The 20859-nt window shown below is 41.5% G+C and overlaps 1 protein-coding gene across 1 annotated transcript in view; it reads right to left on the reverse strand.

Moving 5' to 3' along the window:
* Positions 1–20859, reverse strand: part of GRIN3A (glutamate ionotropic receptor NMDA type subunit 3A) — a 71029-nt gene that overhangs the window by 5973 nt on the left and 44197 nt on the right. Inside the window, exons 4-6 of the mRNA XM_051641954.1 lie at positions 10805–10950; positions 9277–9392; positions 6834–6985 (exon numbers count right to left, since the gene is read on the reverse strand). Of these exons, the coding sequence (XP_051497914.1) occupies positions 6834–6985; positions 9277–9392; positions 10805–10950 (414 nt within the window). The remainder of the gene's footprint in view (positions 1–6833; positions 6986–9276; positions 9393–10804; positions 10951–20859) is intronic.

Genomic DNA, 20859 nt, shown 5'->3' on the forward strand with positions numbered 1-20859 from the left:
ACTGAGGGGCCCAGAACTGGACACAATATTCCAGATGTGGCCTCACCAAGGCAAAATAGAGGGGGAGGAGAATCTCCCTTGACCTACTAACCACACCCTTTCTAATGCACCCCAGGATGCCATTGGCCTTGGCTACAAGGGCACACTGCTGGCTCATGGTCATCCTCCTGTCCACCAGGATCCCCAGGTCCCTTTCTCCTACACTGCTCTCCAGCAGGTCAGCCCCCAACCTGTACTGGTCCATGGGGTTGTTCCTCCCCAGATGCAAGATTCTGCACTTGCCCTTGTTGAATTTCACCAAGTTTCTCCCCAGCCAACTCTCCAGCCTGTCCAGGTCTCTCTGGATGGCAGCACAGCCTTCTGGTGTGTCAGCCACTCCTCCCAGTTCAGTGTCATCAGCAAACTTGCTGAGGGCACACTCTGTTCCCTCATCCAGGTCCTTGACGAAAATATTGATATATTTTTATAATATATATATAATATTATATAATATTTTCAAAAATACATAATAATACATAATATTTTCAAGAATACAAGTCCTACTTGTGCTTTTTATTAGATAATATTCTTTCCCATATCAGAAAAAAAAAAATATTTAAAAAGAGGAGCAGAAAATTGATTGGGTAGGTTTGTGTCAAGAGATGGCACCTGGACCAGTGACCTGTGTGTTCCTTCAGTCTACTGTTAGTTTGGTCAATGGGGATTGTGCTGTTACACCTATAGCTGTGTAATCCAGGAAAAAAATTGATTTAGTTAAAAGATAGATCACAGAGTGTGTGAAAAATCCTGTTTTGAGGTCATTTTAAGCCAGAGAGTTGATTAGTCCTGAGTCCATTGAAGTTGAAGGCTTGGAAGTCCCTTTGTGTACTTTTGTTGGGTGATTGTGAACAGTATTTCTTTGTTTTTTTAATATTTTATTTCTGATCTTTAAAACACAATGATATGAGATAGAATATTGCATATTTTTAACAAGAAGAGCTTCAACAATCTAGCAGAGTGAGAACTTTCACACATGGCACTGGCAATGAGCTCTTATTTTGGGGCTTCTCTGCCAAAATCAACCTGCTTGCCCTGAAATGCACTGAGCAGAATTCTTGGGAAGATAATTTTTGTACCAGTGCATAAATCCTCAAGGGTGTTGAAGGGTATAATGGGGGTGTAAAAACAATTTCTAAAGAAACTTACTGCAGCCTGGAAATGAAAGTGGAAAACCACAATAAAGTGATCGGAGGGGTGGAAGGGTGTCAGTCTTGGCACGAGGGCTTTCTGCTGCTGAGAGTGCATGAGTGCAACCTAAAAGCAAAACTTCCCTCTCAGAATCTAATTTTTTTCTTGGCACAAACCTGTTGTCCCAAATTTTGTCCTTTCAGTTAGGGGAACACGAGGGTGACACAACAAAGACAGGTGGTAATACTTTAAACCAGAGGAAACTAGTTTGACTGGAGGTCTGTGTTACCTGGCCTGTTTCTTTTAGTTAGCAGTGAACCCCAACTTTTAGTCCAGGTAGTATAAAAGCAGAATGAAGCCCCATGTCTCACTTTTTCCTCAGAGGTCTTTATAGCTAAGACCTCAGTATGGCCCATCTCTGAATTCAGCACATACCATTATGTGTAAGAACCAAAAGGCTCTTACCATCCCAACTGAATATGCCAGCTAAATGCACTTTTGCTAATTCTCCAAGAAGCATTTATGCAAATCACTTGCTTCCCAAAAAGGATGTTCACAGGCAAGTATGAAACAACTCCCTTAGAGATGTAAGAATAAACTGAATGAGAAACAGAATAATAATTAAAAAGGAATAGGTTTGCTCAGTCATCAAAGGACCAGACCTTTCTATATAGGCTCCCAAGCTACTGCTGTTTGGTGTCATACAGAGTAACAGTCTGTTCAAAGTCATTAACTGCCTTGGTGGCAGGAACCAGTGAATCAGCTGGGTGAAAGTCCTTTTGCTTAGCTGCTTGAGAAGGAATGCAGAAACCCCCAAAGGCAGGAGAGATCAGTAAGGAGGCCTGATCTGCTGGTGTCAGGTTGCAGTATGGCAGGGAGCGTTTGTGTTGCTGTGAGAATAGGAACTAGGTTTAATGGACTATGATAAAATTCTAGCCATTCAAAATAATAATAATAGAAAGAGACACAGTGGCAACTGCAGCAGGGATTCCTGCAGGCTTGAGTTGTCTCCTCCAGCCTGAAGCTGCTGCTTGATGTCACTCCAGTACTGCTGCAGAGAGAACACTTGGCCACCTCCTTTCATGAAAAATAACCCCCTTATCTTCAGTAAAGCTGCCCTGATTTATGCTGATTAGGGGTCCCTGTCCTGTCAGCTCTGCAGAACAGTCTTCTATCTGCCCTGGGAACAGGTGAAAGGAATTCCAGCACTGGCATCTCAGATGTGCTTTTCACTTGTAATGGATAGCTTTTGAAATCGTCCCAAGCAAGACATCTTTTCACAGGAAAGGAAATGCCAAAACAAAGCATCAGTAGTATTTCATCTTACAATAAAGAAGATAATGCATTGCAAAAGCTGCCCAATAAAGGTTGCAGAGTACAGGGAAAATTTTCAAACTGAGTTAGCTGGGAAAACAAGGTGGGAGAGAAATAATTAACAGCATGTCTTGGAGTATATGGAGAGTATTTATAGCAGTATCAGCACATTTACATACCAGTGTTAAAAGGCAATTTATCAGCTGTTCATAATTACTGTAGACACACACATGTTAAATAATAAAGGAAACCATCTAATAGAGACAACTCTCATTTTCATAGCTTCATGCTGATGGGTATCAAAGCAGCAAACTCTACAACTTTGTTGTTTGTGTATATATTTGTAGGTGTGTATATAGAATATATTTGGAAGAGCAGCAATGAACTGGCAATAGAAAGTCAACTCATGAGTTTTTCTACTGCACTTCTGCAGTACCTTTTTTTTTTTTTTTAGGAATAAAAGCCCATAATGTGGTGTATTCTCTATAAACCAAGGACAAAAATGCAGTCCTTGCTCCAAATTTCTAATCAGAAGTTCAGTGTAGTACCCTGCACTTTAGGAGAAGGAACTAAATTATGCCCACGAGGTGGTTCTGAAGCAATATGCAATCCTTGTCAGACCTGTGATGATTAGAGGTAATGGGTGCTAAGCACTACAGTGGCAACAGCCTCTAAGTTATTTGGCTCTTGCAAACTGGGAAATTGGCAGTTTCTGAAAAATAGAATAGAAAAAAGAAAATTAAAAAAAAAAGAGGAAAAAAAAAGAAGTGGAGGTATCTGCTTTTTTTTGGTATATCCTTGGAGAAACTTCTGATTTTTCAACCCGTATCTGCAGTTCCTGCCTAAACATACCCTTCTGTCACCTCTACTTTTCCTTTGGCCCTTGAAGAGGAGGAAGGGGATGCACAGAAGGAGTTTGATATTGTGTTCTGTTTGAATGGGGGAGCAGACGCAAAAACAAGCACGCCCTGACTCCATCTCGAGTCCAAGAGACTGTAAAAGCTTTACTATCCCTGGTTGTACTGGGAGCAGTAAGTGCCTGTGGTCCAGCTTTGACTAATTAGAAGCCTGTAAAGGCTTCTGTGGATACTTTTCAGGTTGGCAGCACAGTACAGGTACAGGTGCTACACACTGCTGAACCCAAACACTAAACAAGGATATCACATGTGTGTATTAGCTATAATAATATACTACCCTTTTGGTAACATTTTCCCCTCAAGAGTTTTAAAAAGCTTTTCTGAGATCAGGAACTTAGATTTTGTGGCACCTCTGTGACAAAGGAAATATTTCCAGCTTTAGTAAGAATATGAAGGGCAGATTTCTAAACTCATGTGGGCATTTCAGAAGGTTTTCAAAATCCTGATAATGCTGATGCTTATATTTAAGTAACTGAACAGTATCAAAATCTGTCCCTGTCTCCAGATTGTGGCACTTCTTGTAAGTGCAGAGAGACTGTTATTTATTTTTCATTCTTACGGCTTTCTGTGTTCTCAAAGAATAGTGGCATTCAAGTAATACATATTTAGTCTATTTAGGGAGCTCATCCTTAGCACAGTCTGGTGACTGTGGTTTTAGAGTTTCAAGTGCCAAATTTTAACATACTGTGTAGCAATGGAAATTCTTTTCCCCTCTTCTTGTGCAGAGTTTTGCACAGGTTTGGTAAAATACTCCCTTTTGTAATAAATCCTTTTCTTTCACCCCTGTTCTGAGCCCTGTCCATAGTTAGAAGAAAAACAATACACATATAATCCAAATTAAGTACTAAGAAGATGTTGCTTCTGTGGTATCACAGGCTGGTGAACTGGGAATAACAGCTTTGTCTTGACTGCAAACTCTGACCCCCCGCCCCCCAAAATTTTGACAAGTGAATCTAAATATTTTACTCATTTCCAGGAGACTCAAAACATGCATCCCCTGACTCTCTTGTCAGACTCAATACTCACACTGTCCTTTCTTCAGAACCATTGTGGAAAGGATCTTTTTCCCTCGGGCAAGGATTCTTCATCATGCTCCCAGCCCTCCAGTGGGCAAGGGTCAGTTCTCCCCTCCAAACAGCTCATGTGCACACTGAGCTAATTGTCTTGGCACCCAAATCTTTGCTCCTGTTCTTTGTGCTGGTTCTTCATGCACTAGTAACAATGTTCCATGACGGGTGACTGATGGGCAGCTTTTATTTATGAGAACAGGGCACTCTTTTCCCTTTGTTGAGGGGCCTGCATGGCCTTCCCTTGACACTTGCAGTGCACCATGGACAAGCATCTAAACCACAGCTTCAAGGTGATGGCCAGAAAACTGACTGTGGGGTTGTGAGGGGATTGGTATAACAAAAAAGGAAACTAGCTTTTGACCTAAAGTACTAAATAAACCCCTATTTCTTAACTGGAAGGTTCTGTGTCTCAGCCATTTCTTTAGGAACAGAAAGAAGACAGCCCTGGATACAGCAACTAGATTAAGATTCTTGTGATCAGCGGAAGCTCCTTATGTCTCATCTCTGGGGAATCATTAAGAAGGTAAGTTTGTCTCTGCTACAAGAGTTTTCACACAGCTATGGTAATTAATACAATTACTGTCTGGTAATTTTTTTGAGGTTTAGTTCAAAAGGCTGTTAAAGTGTAGAGTAACAACAGGTCATTCAGTGAAGCACTTGTGAAGAACAGATCTGTCAGCTACATTCAAAAGAAAATTCCCCAGATACCTGTCTTGTTAGATGATAATACAATCTTCAGATAAGCCAGATCAGAAATAGCAGCGAATACACACTTTCATTCAAATGTGCTTTCTTGTGTTGAATTAAGCACACACACAAATTGAAATTAACAAGTTGAATAGAAAGAACATGAATTTTCTTCTATGAATGTGTGATGTTAGAATATAATTTATTTCATACTGACACAATCTTAATTAAAAAGCTAAAAATGTAATGAGATGTAGAAGTACCCCAACAATCGACGTATTAAAGCAGGCATATCTATTTTGTCTGACCTCTAAAAAATGCTAGTTTTCTAGTGATCTAGTCAGCAGTGAGAGGTTTGCAGACAAGATTCTTAGCTGACCACTGAAGGTCAGGAGTCAGAACCCTAGAAAACTGGAGGTTTCTTACTATTTTAGGCGAGAATGGCCAAGCTACCACTTTCTCAGAGAACAGTTAGGGTTGGTTTGATATTTGACTGAACACCAGAGATAATATACTTCTACCTATGTGTTTTGTACCAGCGAGAACACGTAAAAATATGTCATTTGGAACACCTTGAGCTAAAAGTGCATGCTCTAAGCTTTAGGCATGCTGGATCTTTTGATTCTGCAGTACCTCAACTTTTTTTGACAGTCTGGGAAACTTGATGAAAAGCTGCTATTCAGATAAGAGGAGTATATTTCTCCTAGATAACAGCGTACATCTTCAGCTGCTACAAGCTGGCATAACTCCTCTGATTTAATACCAGGACATAAAACCATGGAGATTTGCTTCAATTTCCTGCAGTTCTACTTAGACATGAGACCTGCTTCTATTCTATTCTTAGCTTGATACCTTAGTGGACCATTTGTAGGCTGAAGTCCTATCTTTGGTACAAGTAGCTGCCACCCATGTTGGGAAGTGGGCAAGGTTATATTCAGAATTTGGGATGTATTAAATTAATAGAATAGAACCATAGATTCATAGAATGTATTGGGTTGGAAGGGACTTCAAAGGTCATCTAGTCCAACTCTTCTGCAGTGCACAGAGACCTTTTTAACTAGATCAGATTGCTCAGAGCCTCATCAAGCCTGACATTGAAGGTGTCTAGGGATGGGTCATCTAACACCTCTCTGGGCAACCTGTGGTAGTGCTTCACCACCTTCATAGTAAAGAACTTCCTAATTTCTAATCTAAATCTATCCTGCTCTAATTTAAGACCATTGCCCCTCGTCCTATCATTACATGCCCTTGTAAATTCCCACTCTGTCTGTTTCTTTTGCTCTTGTTGGTCTCTGTGTCAGCTGGTTTAGCTATTGCTCCCATGTGAGATGGCCCAGAATCACTGACAGATCCTGTAGATGGTGATACACATAATTGAGTGCAATCACATTTGTTGTGCTATGTGCCAGATCACTTTTTCTAATGCCACCTTACATGCCCTGTTGGTCTCCAGAAATGCTCTCTGATGCACACACTTCTTGCCTAATCTAGCAGCACAGCCTTGCTGATGTCCTTCTTGTGCTCTGATCTCAACATTGCTGGGCTTGCCATGTCAAATGTTTCCCTCCAGCTGCAGCCCATCTGTGCTGTGTGTGTATCTGCTGCACATTGTGAATCAGGGGAAACAATCGGCAACTTGAGCAAATCCTCATTTACGTGACCCAAGCTCATCACTTACCTCTGTGACAGCAAAGCTTCTTTTCCCACATGGAACAACCTTGTACCATTTGTCGTGCAGAACATCCATGAAACCGTGGGATTTGTATTGGCTTATCAGCTCAGAGATGTTTGAGGTGAGCGGAGAGTTGGGGGGAAGTCCAATACCATATCCTAGAAGGAAAACCAGGACAATCACCACTCTCTTACTTGTCTGCTTTTTGCTAAGGTATGTTCATGTCAGCTACCAGCACAGCAGATATAGGTGGCATTCTGTTTCAGCAAGCCAGTTCAACGTTGGATGCTGGTTTACCATGGACTGAGAATACTGAGACTTTTTTCTGTGAAAAATAGAGCAGCCGATTACAAACAGGATATACAATTCAAAATTATGAAGGCCACCAAAGTAATAAGTAAAACTGGAGGGTCAAAAACTTCAGATGAAGATAGATACATACTGATGAATAAATCCCTCTTGTCTCTAGAAACACAGCCTTTTGCATTCCCTTGCCATGGGTTCTTCTTTTTTACCTTGTTTCAACAACGCAAAAGGGCCCTGAAGTCAAGTAAATGTGATCCACGTACAGTTTTAGGTCAGTGGATGTGACTATGGTGTCAGATGGGACATTTTCTTTTCCTTCTATGTATTTTCAGATGAAAAGCTGTGTACATTTAAATGTTTATGGGAGCACTCTGTATTGCTGTCACACAGCAATTTAAAGCTTTCCATTCATGCACTTCTGCTCTGGCAGTGATGTGGGACTTCAGTTAATAATAAATAGTTTTTAGTTAATAATAAATAGTTTTTAGCCACTGTGTTGTCTTTTACCATGTTGTAGTGGAGGTGAAGGACTTGGTGTAAGTGAAAATGGATTCAGTAACTCTTATTATGGTATTTCAATTTGCAGAACCTAGGTTTTGACTTTAGAAAAACATATAGACTTTAGAAAAACAATTCAGCCTAGAAAACTGCTGTAGATTATGACTTTTTAGTCTGCTGTAGATTTTTGTTTTTCAGTTCAGATTTAGAGTTTCAGATTGTCTCTTCAAAAAAACCAAACCAAGGGCAGGAAGAAGAAAAAAAAAAAACAACAAACGATAAATGTACATGAGTGGCAAATTTGCCATCACAGTGTCTTGCTTTTCAATGATGTAGAGTGATGTGATGTGTACCTACAACGCAACAGCCTCTCTTGCTGCTGATTTGAGGACATTGTGCCTCTATTTCCACCTGAATCCATCTGCTAACATGGAAGGAATGGTTTCAGAGAAGGCACAGCTAGAGTTCACAAATATCACATTTTCAGCATATTAAAGTGTTTCATAATTACATTATATGAAGTCCAAATTTGTAAAAACATAGAGTTCAGGGTTTATTTGTGGCTTTTTTTTTTTTTTCTGTATTTAAATTTGCTTTACTTGTTTCAAAGCTGTGGGAGCTGGTGGTTTACTTCAGTAGAGCTGACCTTTTTGAAATGGAAGATTTATCAGGTGGCATGTGTGTGTGGTGAAACATGCAGCTGCACACCCACAAATCCTGCTACAGCCTGAGCAGCTCTCTGTGCCTCTGTCCTCCCCAATAACAAACAGAAAAGAGGAAAATTGATTGCTTTCAGGTCTCTGCTGCCAATTCAAATGGGAGACACTGATGAAATACAGCAAATGGGAGTGTTCCACAAACTGCCCAGCACAGGTGACTTGTAGCTGAATTGATTAAAATGCTCAGTTTTCTCTGGCCTTCATTTAGCCTATGACCTTCCTCAGGCAGGTTTGAACATTTCTGAAGGAGGTCAGCTGTATGTGCAATGGGAGCAGCCAGACTGGTTGCCCTTGGAGGGGAGGAAAGAGGGAGCTTCGATCATTGTCATTGTCCAGCTATCACAAAAATGACTCCTGAAGTCGAAGAGCTGCTAATGTGCCCATCCCTGCTGGAAGCAGCTTCAGACCAGCCTTGCTTCCAGGCTGCCCTCCAACCTGTCCGTGCTAGGTAGGCAGGCTCCCTTCTCCAGCTTCAAGTAGCTACAGGTTCAGCAGGAATCTTAAGCTGACCTTTAAAATGGGAGCGTATCTGCCTCAGATAAGAGCAAAACTGTAGAACAGCATTTTGAACATATTCCTCTGAGTTTTGAACATGTGTAATGAAAGTGAGCCCACACGAGGCAAGCCTCTTTTCAGGACCTATTTTAATCCATTGTCAGCAGTGAAATGAACGGTGCCTTTGACTTGCTTGGAGACAGACCATCTCAGCACTTTGAATAATTCCTACACAGGGCATGGCAACAAATGGTACAAGTGATCTGAAAGTTCAAAAAAACACAAAACAGAAGAAAGCCTTGGTTCTGTTTAATCACAGAGAATCTTACCATACCTTCAAGGAGTCCACTATTTCACCTGCATACTTTCATTGAGAATACCAAATCACAATAAAACAAATGCAATACATAACAAATAAAATTGATTATTACCTTCAATGGCAAAGGGTTTTCCCACAGTTAGAAGCTTGCAGTCAGCATCTATTGATACTTCATAATCTAAGAGTGCTTTATCCATGATGAAGGCATCAAGTTTCTCTGGATCATGCCTGTATTCAACATCAAAGCCAAAGAGAATCACTTCACAGTCTAAGAGACTCAGTGGTGCTTACTGAACACTTATCTATGTAGTTCTCTGGAAGATTACTGAAAGAAAACAGAGATCAGGGACTGCTACTTTAAGTGAAAAACGGATTTATATTTTGAAGGAAGGAACTGTGCATGAAATAGAAATGTGCACTGACAGCAGGACAGCAGAGACAGGACTTATTTTGCTCCCCTGAAGTACTACTGATGTGAAAGATGGAAAATACTAAAATATTTTAGACTTAAATTCCACTGAAAGGTAGCACAAAACTTTATTGTAAAAAAAAAATAATAATCCTAAAATACTAGTGCTGCATTGGCTTCTCATTAGAGCAAAATTAATTTCCTTCACCCAAATTGGCTTTTCTTTATATTCAGTCTTAAGAAACATAGAGGACTGAATTTTAGCATAATTTATGAACAGCAGAGTTTCATAAAAGGATGATATAAAAGAACAGTTGCAGTGTCTGTTCTCGTCTGATATGGGGACTGCACCCTCCTCTCCTGTAACTTTAAAGGTCTGTGTGTTCTTCTGATGTGAAGCTACATTACTTCATTGATCTAGATGGACTAATTCCAGTTTAACTCAAAGGAACTGCCATGTATCTTAGTTATAATTAGGATGGGTCTGCAAAAAATGTAAACAAGAAACAACTTCTTATAAAAAATTATTAGGCCATCTGTTATGCAACTTTTATGTGTAAAATGAATTAATTATTTCAGGCTTATTATCCTCTACTATCCTAAAGCTCTTCTGTTTCCTGGCACAGTGAATAGATTGAATGACCCCAGACTGTTTGGCACAAGGATCTCTGAAACATGGTGATGCCGTAATTCCCTAAAGCAAGAAAATCTGGTATTTATTACTTTTTACCAGTCTTTGATTACTTCTCTATATTTTCTTTATTTCCTTTATATTTACTTCTTTTATTCATTTTAATGTGAAATGCTTTAAGGTTTCTCCCTGAAAATCTTCTCTCCTCACAGCATGCTGAAGATGCTGAGGAACCTCATTCACAGTTTTTGTTTGGACTCTGATGTTTGTTATTTGTTTGGTTTTTTTTCCCTGAATGTTTCTCACTGCCTGATGAAGGGCTCCCAAGCACAGGAACCTGCCAGGACTTACACATTGCCCATGCTTGATGGCAGTCAGTGCAAAGCACTATTTCCCCTGGAAACACTCCAGCTGGTGCTACACTAGCTGGCTCTCCAAGTGTCACTCCTGCCAGGTGATTCTGTGCTTTCCTTCTCTGTGTGCCACACTCCCTCCAATGGCTGCTTTGTGGGGTAAGTGACACTGGAAGTGGGAAACCCATCACCACCTCACTGCATTCTGGCTGAGGGATCAGACCTGCAGTTGCATGCAGAGGCTCACTTCAGGTATGCCACCCCATCCGTGGTGGCTGGGACGTTGTACCGGCGCATGTACTCGTGCATCTCTGGGAAGCTTTGCCTCACATAGTCCTCCGCGCTGCTCTCCCGCACGGTTCCAAACCGAAACCCCTGGGATGGGTGGTGGAGCTGAGGAGATGAAATGACAGGTTAGCAGAGCCATTCTCCTCCTTCACACCTTGGTTTGATGTGTCAACAGTCTGTCAGAAATCCCCAGCGTTCGTAGCCCCCACCTCTGATGTTCTCCTGCAGTCAGCTTTCCCCATCAGAAAAAAACTTGGAAGAGACTTACCAGAGGACTGATTAGCCTGTTTGTGTGCCCACGGGTTTTTCTTGAAATGCAAAAACCATTTCCCTTGAGACACCACGAATCCCCAAACCTAGGTGTTTAGCTGTATTATTTGTCTTCAAACCAGTCAGGGCTTCAGGCAGTGTCATGAGAAGCCTCTAGGCTTGGTGAGATCCACTTTCTGGGGCTCCAGGTAGCCAGCCAAGGACCCACAGTCTAGGTTTGTCTTGGCAGAATGTCTTTTTTTGACTCCTTAAGGATGACATGTAGTCTTGTGCAGAAGAGTAGCACCACAATTTCATGTCTAGAAGCCTAGACACCGTATCAGAGACCACTGCTATCTTTGTGGCCATTTTCCACAGAGAAACTAAGAACTGAAGTACTGTGGACACCGAAGTCTCCCTTGGCAGTGTGGAGGAGGAAGAATATCCCTCAGCAGAGCCCAGGCTGTAAGCTTGATTACCAGCCTATACACAATGTTTGCAGTTCAGTGCTCTTCCCCTTCCACAAAGCTGGCTCCACCTTCTGTATCAAAGCCCTGAGTAGTCTGCATGTTTATAAGTTCCACAGAACTATGTTTCTGAAGTACCGTGTTTGTTTTGGAGCCTCCAATGACTCAACTCTTCAGTTGCAATGGAGGTGTCAGGCAGTGTCCTCTACCATGCCAAGCACTTTCTTGAGATGGCTGAGTGTTGCCCAGACCATACCAATTGGAAAGCCTTGTACCAGCCCCTGTAAGGTCAAGCTTTCAGAGCACAGGAAGCCAAATAAAGCTAAGGCTGAAGTAGTCATGCTCTATTTGCTTCCCAGGAAGCTCACAGTCTTCACAGCAGCTTGCAAAGATGATCTCATCATGGCCATGCTCTGCTCTGTGAAGACCAAGCAAAGAGGCATTCTGCCAGTCCATCTGGCTCTCTGCATTATCATCTCTGTAAAACAGAGTGTTGGGCAACACAAAGCCATACAAAACACCTTTCCCACTCTTCTCTTCAATGACCCCATGGATAAAAAAATATTCCTAGCTTTTTTAAAAACAGAGGTAGGCTGTAAATGCAGAGGCATTTAGTTCAGTCTCAAAAGGAACAAGAAAAGGTATTTAAGGTGGTATTTTGTGTCCTGAAAACCATAAATGTAGCATGTTTTGGGTAATTTTTATCTGGAATGTGGGCAGGTGCTTTCCACATTGTGCTCTGCTGATCTGGTCCCTGGTGTTGCGACCCAGGAATGAGACCTATGGGGAAATGCAAGGCTGTGGGCATGGAGGGCATCTCAGCCTGTTTTTTGAGGCATTTTAATCTGGATGATGATGGGACAAGTGATACAGGGTGTATCTCCATCCAGAGCTGGCCATAGTGCATGCTGTGCCAGAAGGACTGTGGGCGCAGAGGGAAATGTTCTTGCCTGGAGGTGTGGAAGCAGCATGCAAGTGCCAGAAGACATAAATCAGAGTGCTGCTGTGTCAATACATCATGGAGACTTCCAGCATGATGCTCTCAACCTAAAACTAGGTCTCGTCTTGAGACACTGAAGATGACTTTCTTAAATAATGAGTTGGGGTGGGCTCCAGGCACTCTATGTCCTGAGGAGTTAGTCACCACAGTCAATACTATTTTGGGGTGTTTTATTTCTTGGTAATTTCAGTGAAGAGACAAAAAAACCTGCTGAGTCTCAACACTGAACCATAGCACTGCTATCAGCTGTTAGTTGTGATATCTGTTGCACACCTAGTAATGCCAATTGCAGGGCAGTGTCTGATCTGCAGATAATGACTGCTGATGTCTGACTTCACTGGAAGGTGTCCCTCACTCAGGCTGTCACCAGTGTCCACACCTAGCTAAATATTTAAGCCTCTATGAGAAGGTTAGTGCAAAAGAGAGAGTTAACTGCACCTCCACACAATTTCCTGTCCCAAAGGCTTTACTGAGGACTGTCCATGCTTTGCCTTTTGTTCAGCACATTGTCGAATTTCAACACAAATGATGACAACATTGGAATGTGTATAAGATCAGAAGTCCATCTGGCTTAATATCCTGCCTCTACAAACACCATATGTCTGGTGGGAAGTCTTGGAAAGACTCTGTAAGGAAGTTATGTACTGATCCTTTGCATTCTACGCTCTTCCTGCCTCTGGAAATCTATGCTTTGTCTTAAGCATAATTATGCGTCTGCAAATTTGTATTCAATGACTCTTCACTTCCTTTATGAAAGATAAAGCTTATTAGTGTTTTAATCCTCTAAATCTTTTTGAAATTCTCTTTTCTTCTTACTGCTGCTTATCCACATGAGGAGAAGTTTTGCTTGCAGCTGTATGAATAGTGGATTAACAATGCAAAATGATGCCAAAAGCAGATAATGGACTGCCTGCACTACCTTCAATCCTAATCTACTGAGACTGCTAAGGGTTACTCGATTCAACAGAAGATAAAAACTTCAAGATGGAAACAAGACTCATCAGTTGTAACTGCTTTCTTATTTGCTGTAGCCCTCTCCTGGAAAGATTCTGTGAAACGATGGAAACCACAAATACCTGTCTCCCAACAGGACAGGTAAATGTCAGTTTTCCTGTGATTCTTTCCTTATAAATTATCTCTTTCTATATTGCTCTTTTTTATTTCTCATGCTCTGATTCTTTTCAGTTTATAATGTTCTAAGGCTCCTTTATTGAAAAAGTTCTTTTTCTGCTTTCTTTAAACCAGTAACAGAATCCTAATGGCTAGGGATTCAGAGAAATCAGGAACCCTGCAAAATCAGCATTTAAAGAATCACAATTTGAAGAATCGAGAATGGATTGTGTTATTTTTAACTGGTGATTTGGAGAAGACAGTCACTTGCTTTTTGTAATCAGTTATGGAAAATACAAAAGCTGTATTATTGAGAAGAAATAGCTGTCCAAATTTTCGGTATATGAAGACTACACTTCTGTGTGGTTTTTTCATTCAAATCTCAGTCAGTGTGAAAGGACAATAATCATCACAAGGCAGGTGGGGGCACTAGGAATTGTTGACACTTCTTGTATCCGTGGAGTACCTGGAGACCTAGTGGTGATTCAGATATGATTAAAAAGAAATGCACATCCCCATCTCCAGACATGAGCTTAGGTAAGCTTATGAGGTCGCTCCAAAAGCAGACCTCTATGGCTATAAGAAATCAAAGGAACCAGGTTTGTTTTGACCTAGATAGGGGCTTTCAGGGGACAAAATCCATGATTCTATGGAGTTGACTTAAAACTCCAGTTTTCTAGTTAAAAACCAGTGTTTTTGAAAGGATAAAAAGCTACTTAGTGTTGCTGGATAGTGGTTCTCCCAAAAAAGGGGATGGCTTTAGCAGCTAATAACACTGTTGTAGCTCAAATACTGGAGATCAGGAATTTCATATTAGAAAACAGAGTTTTATATCTGAAGCACTGGTGTACACCACAAATGGCCACACCACTTAGGTGCATTCCAAATTTTTAGAACCATCTCCCCAGTCTACTGTGAGAAATATTTGTATCCCATGAAGCTGTGGGACACAAGGTGACCTCCCATTAGGATCTGAGTTAGTTCATGGGGTAAACTCAAGAGATGGTCATGAGAACCCTCACAGAGAGGAATGTAGTGCCAGAGGGGGCTGAGCACTTGTCCTCTCGAATCAGTACTCTGACTTCACAGGTTCAGGGCTATGGAATGTCATGACCAGAGGATCTTGCTGCACAGGTCAGGGACAGATGATTGATGGTGACGACCCTCCTTCTGTGAAGACAGAGCTATGGAGAGGGAGGACTATGAAATGCTGCTGAAAAGTGTATGATGACGGTGCAGGAGAAAGACTGTGGACACAGGGGGGGAGGTATATTTTCTAGAACTGAGGTACCAATGCTGCCCCTGTGACGTCTAAGGACAATATCTACTGTGGGATTCATGGGCTGTGCTGGTATTTCCAAGAAAAAGTCTCACTGTTTAAGAAAACATACCATGGGTAAGGAAACAAACAAGGGGTAATGTGGATGCCTACAACTGCTGAGGAGTAAAGTGGTTGTTGCATTACTTGAGCTCTGAGGCCTAGAGGTCCTATAGTCTTCAAGGAAAGTCAAGAGCTCTCCAGAACGTCCAGCTTCTCTGACATTGCCAGGAAGAGCTTCAGGACTTTAATTAAGAGTTTTCAGTACTTTCTATAGCATTGTGCTACTAAATCAATAATGTTTGCTTGGCTGCTTACAGCCAAGAGCAAATACTTCAGCTACCAGTTCCCTTTACTTGGCACCTTGCTTCCAGATCTTCTTGGTTTCTGTCTTCTGTTGTCAAAACATCTGCTGAGTGGGAAGTGGAGAACTCATTTTATTCGGGAAGATGTTGAAAAGAATTGGGCATGTGCATACATCTATGGCTTGGGGTGCCAATTATGCATGAAAATACCAATGTGATAAAACCACAGGAGCAGAAACAGGAAAATACAAATACTAAATGTCAGGGATTTTGCATTACTTAGCACATTCCAGTTTATGTAATACAGTGCCATTGCATTCAATGTCATCAGCTAGGCTGAGAACACCTAGACTCAGACTTGAAAAGACTCAAACACAGAGATATCCTCTGCAAGTTGGGATTTAAAACTGAAAATGCATGAGATGATACAAGCAGCTAACACTGACATATTCCGAAGTTGGGCTGGTGGATTTTGTGGTCTTTCTAGTAGGTTCTGTCTGCTGTATGACCTTTCAGAGCAGCAAAGGCAGAAGATTTGGCTCAAAGACTTTTCCCCGTTGGTAGCTTGGTAGTTATGTCTATTATACTTTTGAAGTTTGCATCACACTTGTGTTTTTTTGCAGTGTATAGGAAACCCAGGTGTTCAGAATGTAAATACAGCGAAAACATGGTCTCAGCTCCAAAAAAGCAGGCAACACAATTTTGCCTTCTGATCCCATAGAGTCAGATCTTGCTGGGATCTGTGAAGAGACAAGGAAGGTCTAGGCAGAGCAACTGTTGGGAAAGGAAATTATGGCTATTTTCTATAAGCAATGAACCCCTAAGTGATTGAGATCTAGGAAATGCTTCCCCAGTGCTTGATCAACTGCTTCACTAAATCTGATTCAAGACAATTCTATGCATCTTGACAGCTGGCTGGAGGAGAAATGCTTCAGGAAGTAAACTTGTAATTGCCATCTCAAATAGTTGAAATTATTTAATAATTAATTCAGTTAGGTTCTCCTTTCCAACATTCAACTCCACAAATTATTCTTTGAGGGGAATCAGAAAAGGGCAATGCAGTGTACAGTGGAGTGAAGTGCCACTGTAGCAGGATGCTCCATCTCAGTGTGCCTCCCTCAGCTGCCTCTGTGACTCAACTGCTCTCTGTCTCTCAGTTTTACAGCCCCTGGCCTGGAGTGGAAAGATTCCCATGGGAAAGGAAAGGGCACAGCAAGCTCTGAGCTGGTATCAACCTTGAAAGTACAAACAGAAGACCAAGTTGATGTCTGTAACAACAGCTGCTCTCAAGCCTAGCCACAAGTAGGCCAAAATGGAGACAAAATAAGAATGAGCAGAAAAGCAAAAGAGTTTGCTTGGTGAGAAAAGGCTCTTCTTGGTTTTTCCACTGTTTTCCTTTTGTTCTCCAGTGAGAGATTTTTTTGAGGTACAGCTAATTAGTTAAATGACAGCAGCTAATTGCTTTATTCTGTCAAAGCCTGGTCCCATCTTTGATCAGGGAGACTCCTGTAGACTTTCCCAGGAAGCTGCTGAACCTTCTCCTCTCCAGTGGGCCCACCTGCTGGAGTGGTTACTCCTCAAGAGGCTGACAGACAAGGGACACCCAGCCACAGCCATAAAGGGTGAGAGATATAAACTCCCTGTATGTCTTCATTAGCTGGCTTTGAATATTAAGAAAGCTTTCACTGTTAAGTTCTAGGACTTTAAAACCTTCAGGTTCTTTTAGATAATTACAATTATCTAAAATTATTACAATAGCTTTCCTAGGTATTATTTTAATAATTGTTTCATATCAAGTATAAGACCTAATTGTAAGTAAGTTGCTAGCATTTAAATGGTTAACCTTTGCCAACTAACTATTAGTTGTGCCTTTTATTGTTAAGATGCCTCCTTGCTTTATTGCTTTAACATCCTGGTTTGCTACCCCAATATCCCAACAATCCTACGATCTGGCTTGTGCCTTTTTAGTTTGATTGTTAAGACCCCAGTGTTGTCATAAATCTTGTTTTGTGCCCATACATCTTGTCTGCTCTCTTGCCCCATTCAGGACATGCATCCTGAGGTGACAGATGCAGTGTTAACAAGGATTCAACTTTTACCAACACTGTCAATGATGCTTTAAAAAAAAATAAGAGGGTATAGAAAGGGGTAGCATGGCTTAAAACACTGTCCTAACTTTTCCAGCAACTTCTGAGGAAGAAATACTGTGAAAGGTTTCAGTGCTCTGCCCCATGACAGTGCTGGTTACCTGGTATAACAACAAGTGCAGCATTTAACAGGCATCTTGTGTATCAGCAGAACTGCTGTTATTGCCAGCACGACCTCTGCTAGGGAGCTGCTGCAGAACCCTAAAAAAAATGTTCAGTTTTGGTTGCTAATCACTGGAGAGGGGTAGCACTAAGGTCTGCTCTGCTTTGAAGAACTGACATGCTTTTAGAGATCTGCTGTTTTGTAACAGGTCTTCTGTCTTCAGTGTATAAGAAACAACATTTTATCTTGCTTTATGCAACTAATACATTTATGTGGTTGCTACTTGATTCCTCATGACCCACTGATAAAAGAAATGCAATAGCTTGTGCTAAGCAAAATTTCAGCAGAAAAAGAGCAAAACAAACAAACAGAAATCCAAACAATGCAGAACTCTGTTCACAAGCTTTTCCCTACTTAACTGTCAAGGTTTTGAAAACTAGTGAATATTTATGGGGTGCAGAGGGAGATCTAAGAAAATTATTCACAGTGAAGCACATGAATTTCAAATTTTAGCAGATGAAAATTCACAGCTTAACTTCTGGAAGTGGAGGCTTGCATCAGAAACTGTCCCATGTGTTTAGGCTTGGGAAGTGGAGATGTTCCCACGGCCTCCAGGAGGTGGTGTATGCAGAATAGATTTGAAAGCTCACTTTCCATTCTCTGTTTCAGAAGGTGTCAGTGGAGCTGATTCTTGGCTCGCCCAAGATAATCTCAGATTTTGTTAAAATTCTGTCACTTTGGATCCAACACAGCTGGGTCATTAGTTGGCATAAATCTTTACAGCTGCATTGAAGTCAATAAGCAGTTTCAATCTAGAAACAATTGCATAGTCCTGTACTGACAGTTTATTTTCCTGTATTGCAACGAGAACATATACGAAAATAAATTATGACTTAACTCTTTCTTTAAAAATACAAAGCCACTGTTTTGATGCTCCCCGTGTGAGTTTTAATAATTAATTGTAAGATCTGCTCTACTCCTCTGTGTGCTGCAGGAGCTGTATGGCTAAGGCATGGCACTAGGGATTCTAGTCTGTGGTAGGAAAGTTGATTTTTGAAAATTGCCCTGCTGACTGAGTCGCTGGGCAGTGCCTTAGTGCAAGAAGCTCCATGGGAACAGAACTATGGTGAATATCAATCTAATTGTGTGTTTATCCCTCTTTCTTAATAGCACTTAGAGAGTTTTCAGGACAGAGGGAACTTGAGCTGGAATTTATTCCAGGAGAACTGAGAACTGTAAGATAGTAAGTGTAAATTGTTGTAGAAAGAAATGGATAGACTGAGGGAAAAAAAAAAAGAAAAGAAAAGAAAAGAAAAGGATGTAATTCCCAATAGGCAAGATACCACTATTGTCAGCTGTAAAAGCACAAAGCAGCTGTAAAAATGCTCCAGACTGAGTCTCTTCATTGACTGTGTTCTTCTGCTTCCTACCTGGAAAACAGGGCTAATGCTGCTCTTAGGCAGGTTAATTAAAATCAGAAGCAAAGGAAGGAGAGCTGTTTTCTCTGAATACATGCTCAAACTACCAAAGAGACATGGGTGATTTCTAGTTAAATAACCCTTTTGTCCTTCCATCCCAAGTCTCAAGGTTTTCAAATGAAAAGCTATCCCAGTTCTCTACAATCAGCCAAGGTCTGGAGAGGGCAACCTAATTTGACAGCAGCATAAGTGTAGGTAGGCTTCTCACCTTCAAAACAATCACCTTTCCAATCCTTTCTTACAAATTTCTTCTGCTTCAGCTGTTAAGGCAACATTGTCCATCTTTCTGCCCTGTCCATATGGTACCTGTCCCCCTGGTACCACGGCTGAACACAATCCTCCGTGGTGACCCTGTCTAAACTTGTAAGTCAAGGCTAGTGTTCTCTGGCTGCCAGGAAAGGAACAGAAAATGTTTTTGTGTTGCCAGTTACTAGGGTCACCAGTTACTAGGATTAAAAGGTTTCCAATTGCATACAGGATCATAGAATCATAGAAAGTTGGAAGGGACCCATCAGGACCATGGAGTCCAACCCCTGTCCCTGTGCAGGGCACCCCAAGAATCACACCATGTGCCTGAGAGCATCATCCAAACGCTTCTTGAGCTCAGGCAGCCTTGGTGCTGTGACCACTTCCCTGGGGACCTTGTTTTGGTGCTCAGCCACCCTGTGGGTGAAAAACCTTTTCCTGATATCCAACCTAAACCTCTCCTGATTCAGCTTTCTGCCATTTCCCTGAGTCCCGTCATTGTTCACAGGAGTGAAGAGGTCAGTACCTGCCCCATCTCTTCCCCTGGTGAGGAAGCCCTGAGGAATGAAGGTCACCCCTCAGCCTCCTCTTCTCCAGGCTGAATAATCCAAGTGGCCTCAGTGGACTATTGTGGAACTGTCTACCAGTACAGCCCTGGTCTCTTGAATATGTTACTGAGTTTTGGTTCAAAAGCGTCAAATTAAGGTAAGTCAAAAGGAGTCCTTTCTTACTGGCAGATCCAACATTGGAACTAAAATGTTATTTTTTCTTTCTTGCAGTCAGTTTGGAACAGTGAGGCATGTGTTGAGCACAAAGTGTACAAGAAAAATGTCAGGCTTTTTGGATGCCTTGACCTCTCACACAGTGAAATACGGACAACAGCATTTGCCTTTACCTGGTGTTCAGTCAATTCTTACTGTTCTCAATGAAAACTACTTATTTTTCAGGGGAGATTGCCCTCTTGGCATTCCTGAAACTCAGAGAATCAGTGTGGGAGCTAACTGAGGACTTCTATGACTAGGAAGGTGAGCCAGGTTTCTGTTTATAGCTTACAATGACTGTGACTTTTGTCAACAATAATAAACATCCTCAGTGCTGCCAAGTCAGCTGTGTGATGATCTTACATCTCCCAGGCAAGAAGATCAGCTGTATGCATCTTCTCTGTTCTCTGCTCATCTTTGCCAGTTACTTAAGTAACATCTTCTCCTCCTGTTTATCTTCTTGTCTGGGCCTCATCTATGATGCAGTTGCTATTTCTGGTAGTAAGCTCACTTTGATATTTTTTAAAGTGATGTCAGTATAGGTATACTGCAACTTGACAGTAAGAAACTGACATGAATACAGCTGGAAAAAAAGCTAGGAAACATTAATTCCTTTTAATTGTGCTGAAAGAACAACCCTCCTGACCCTACACCACATGGAATAAAGACAGCAAGACTTCTTCTCTGCTACCCCTACCTCTAGTTTCTTCACATCAAACCATTAACATGGTGAGGTAAAGAGTGGCCAAGGCACTCTATGCAGGTGAAGGCCTGGAGCAGTAGGGCTTAGTATGCAAAGATGCTAAAATGATAATTATTGGCAAGAAGAC

This window comes from Apus apus, chromosome Z (assembly GCF_020740795.1).
Source record: "Apus apus isolate bApuApu2 chromosome Z, bApuApu2.pri.cur, whole genome shotgun sequence".
Taxonomy (NCBI): Eukaryota; Metazoa; Chordata; class Aves; order Apodiformes; family Apodidae; genus Apus; species Apus apus.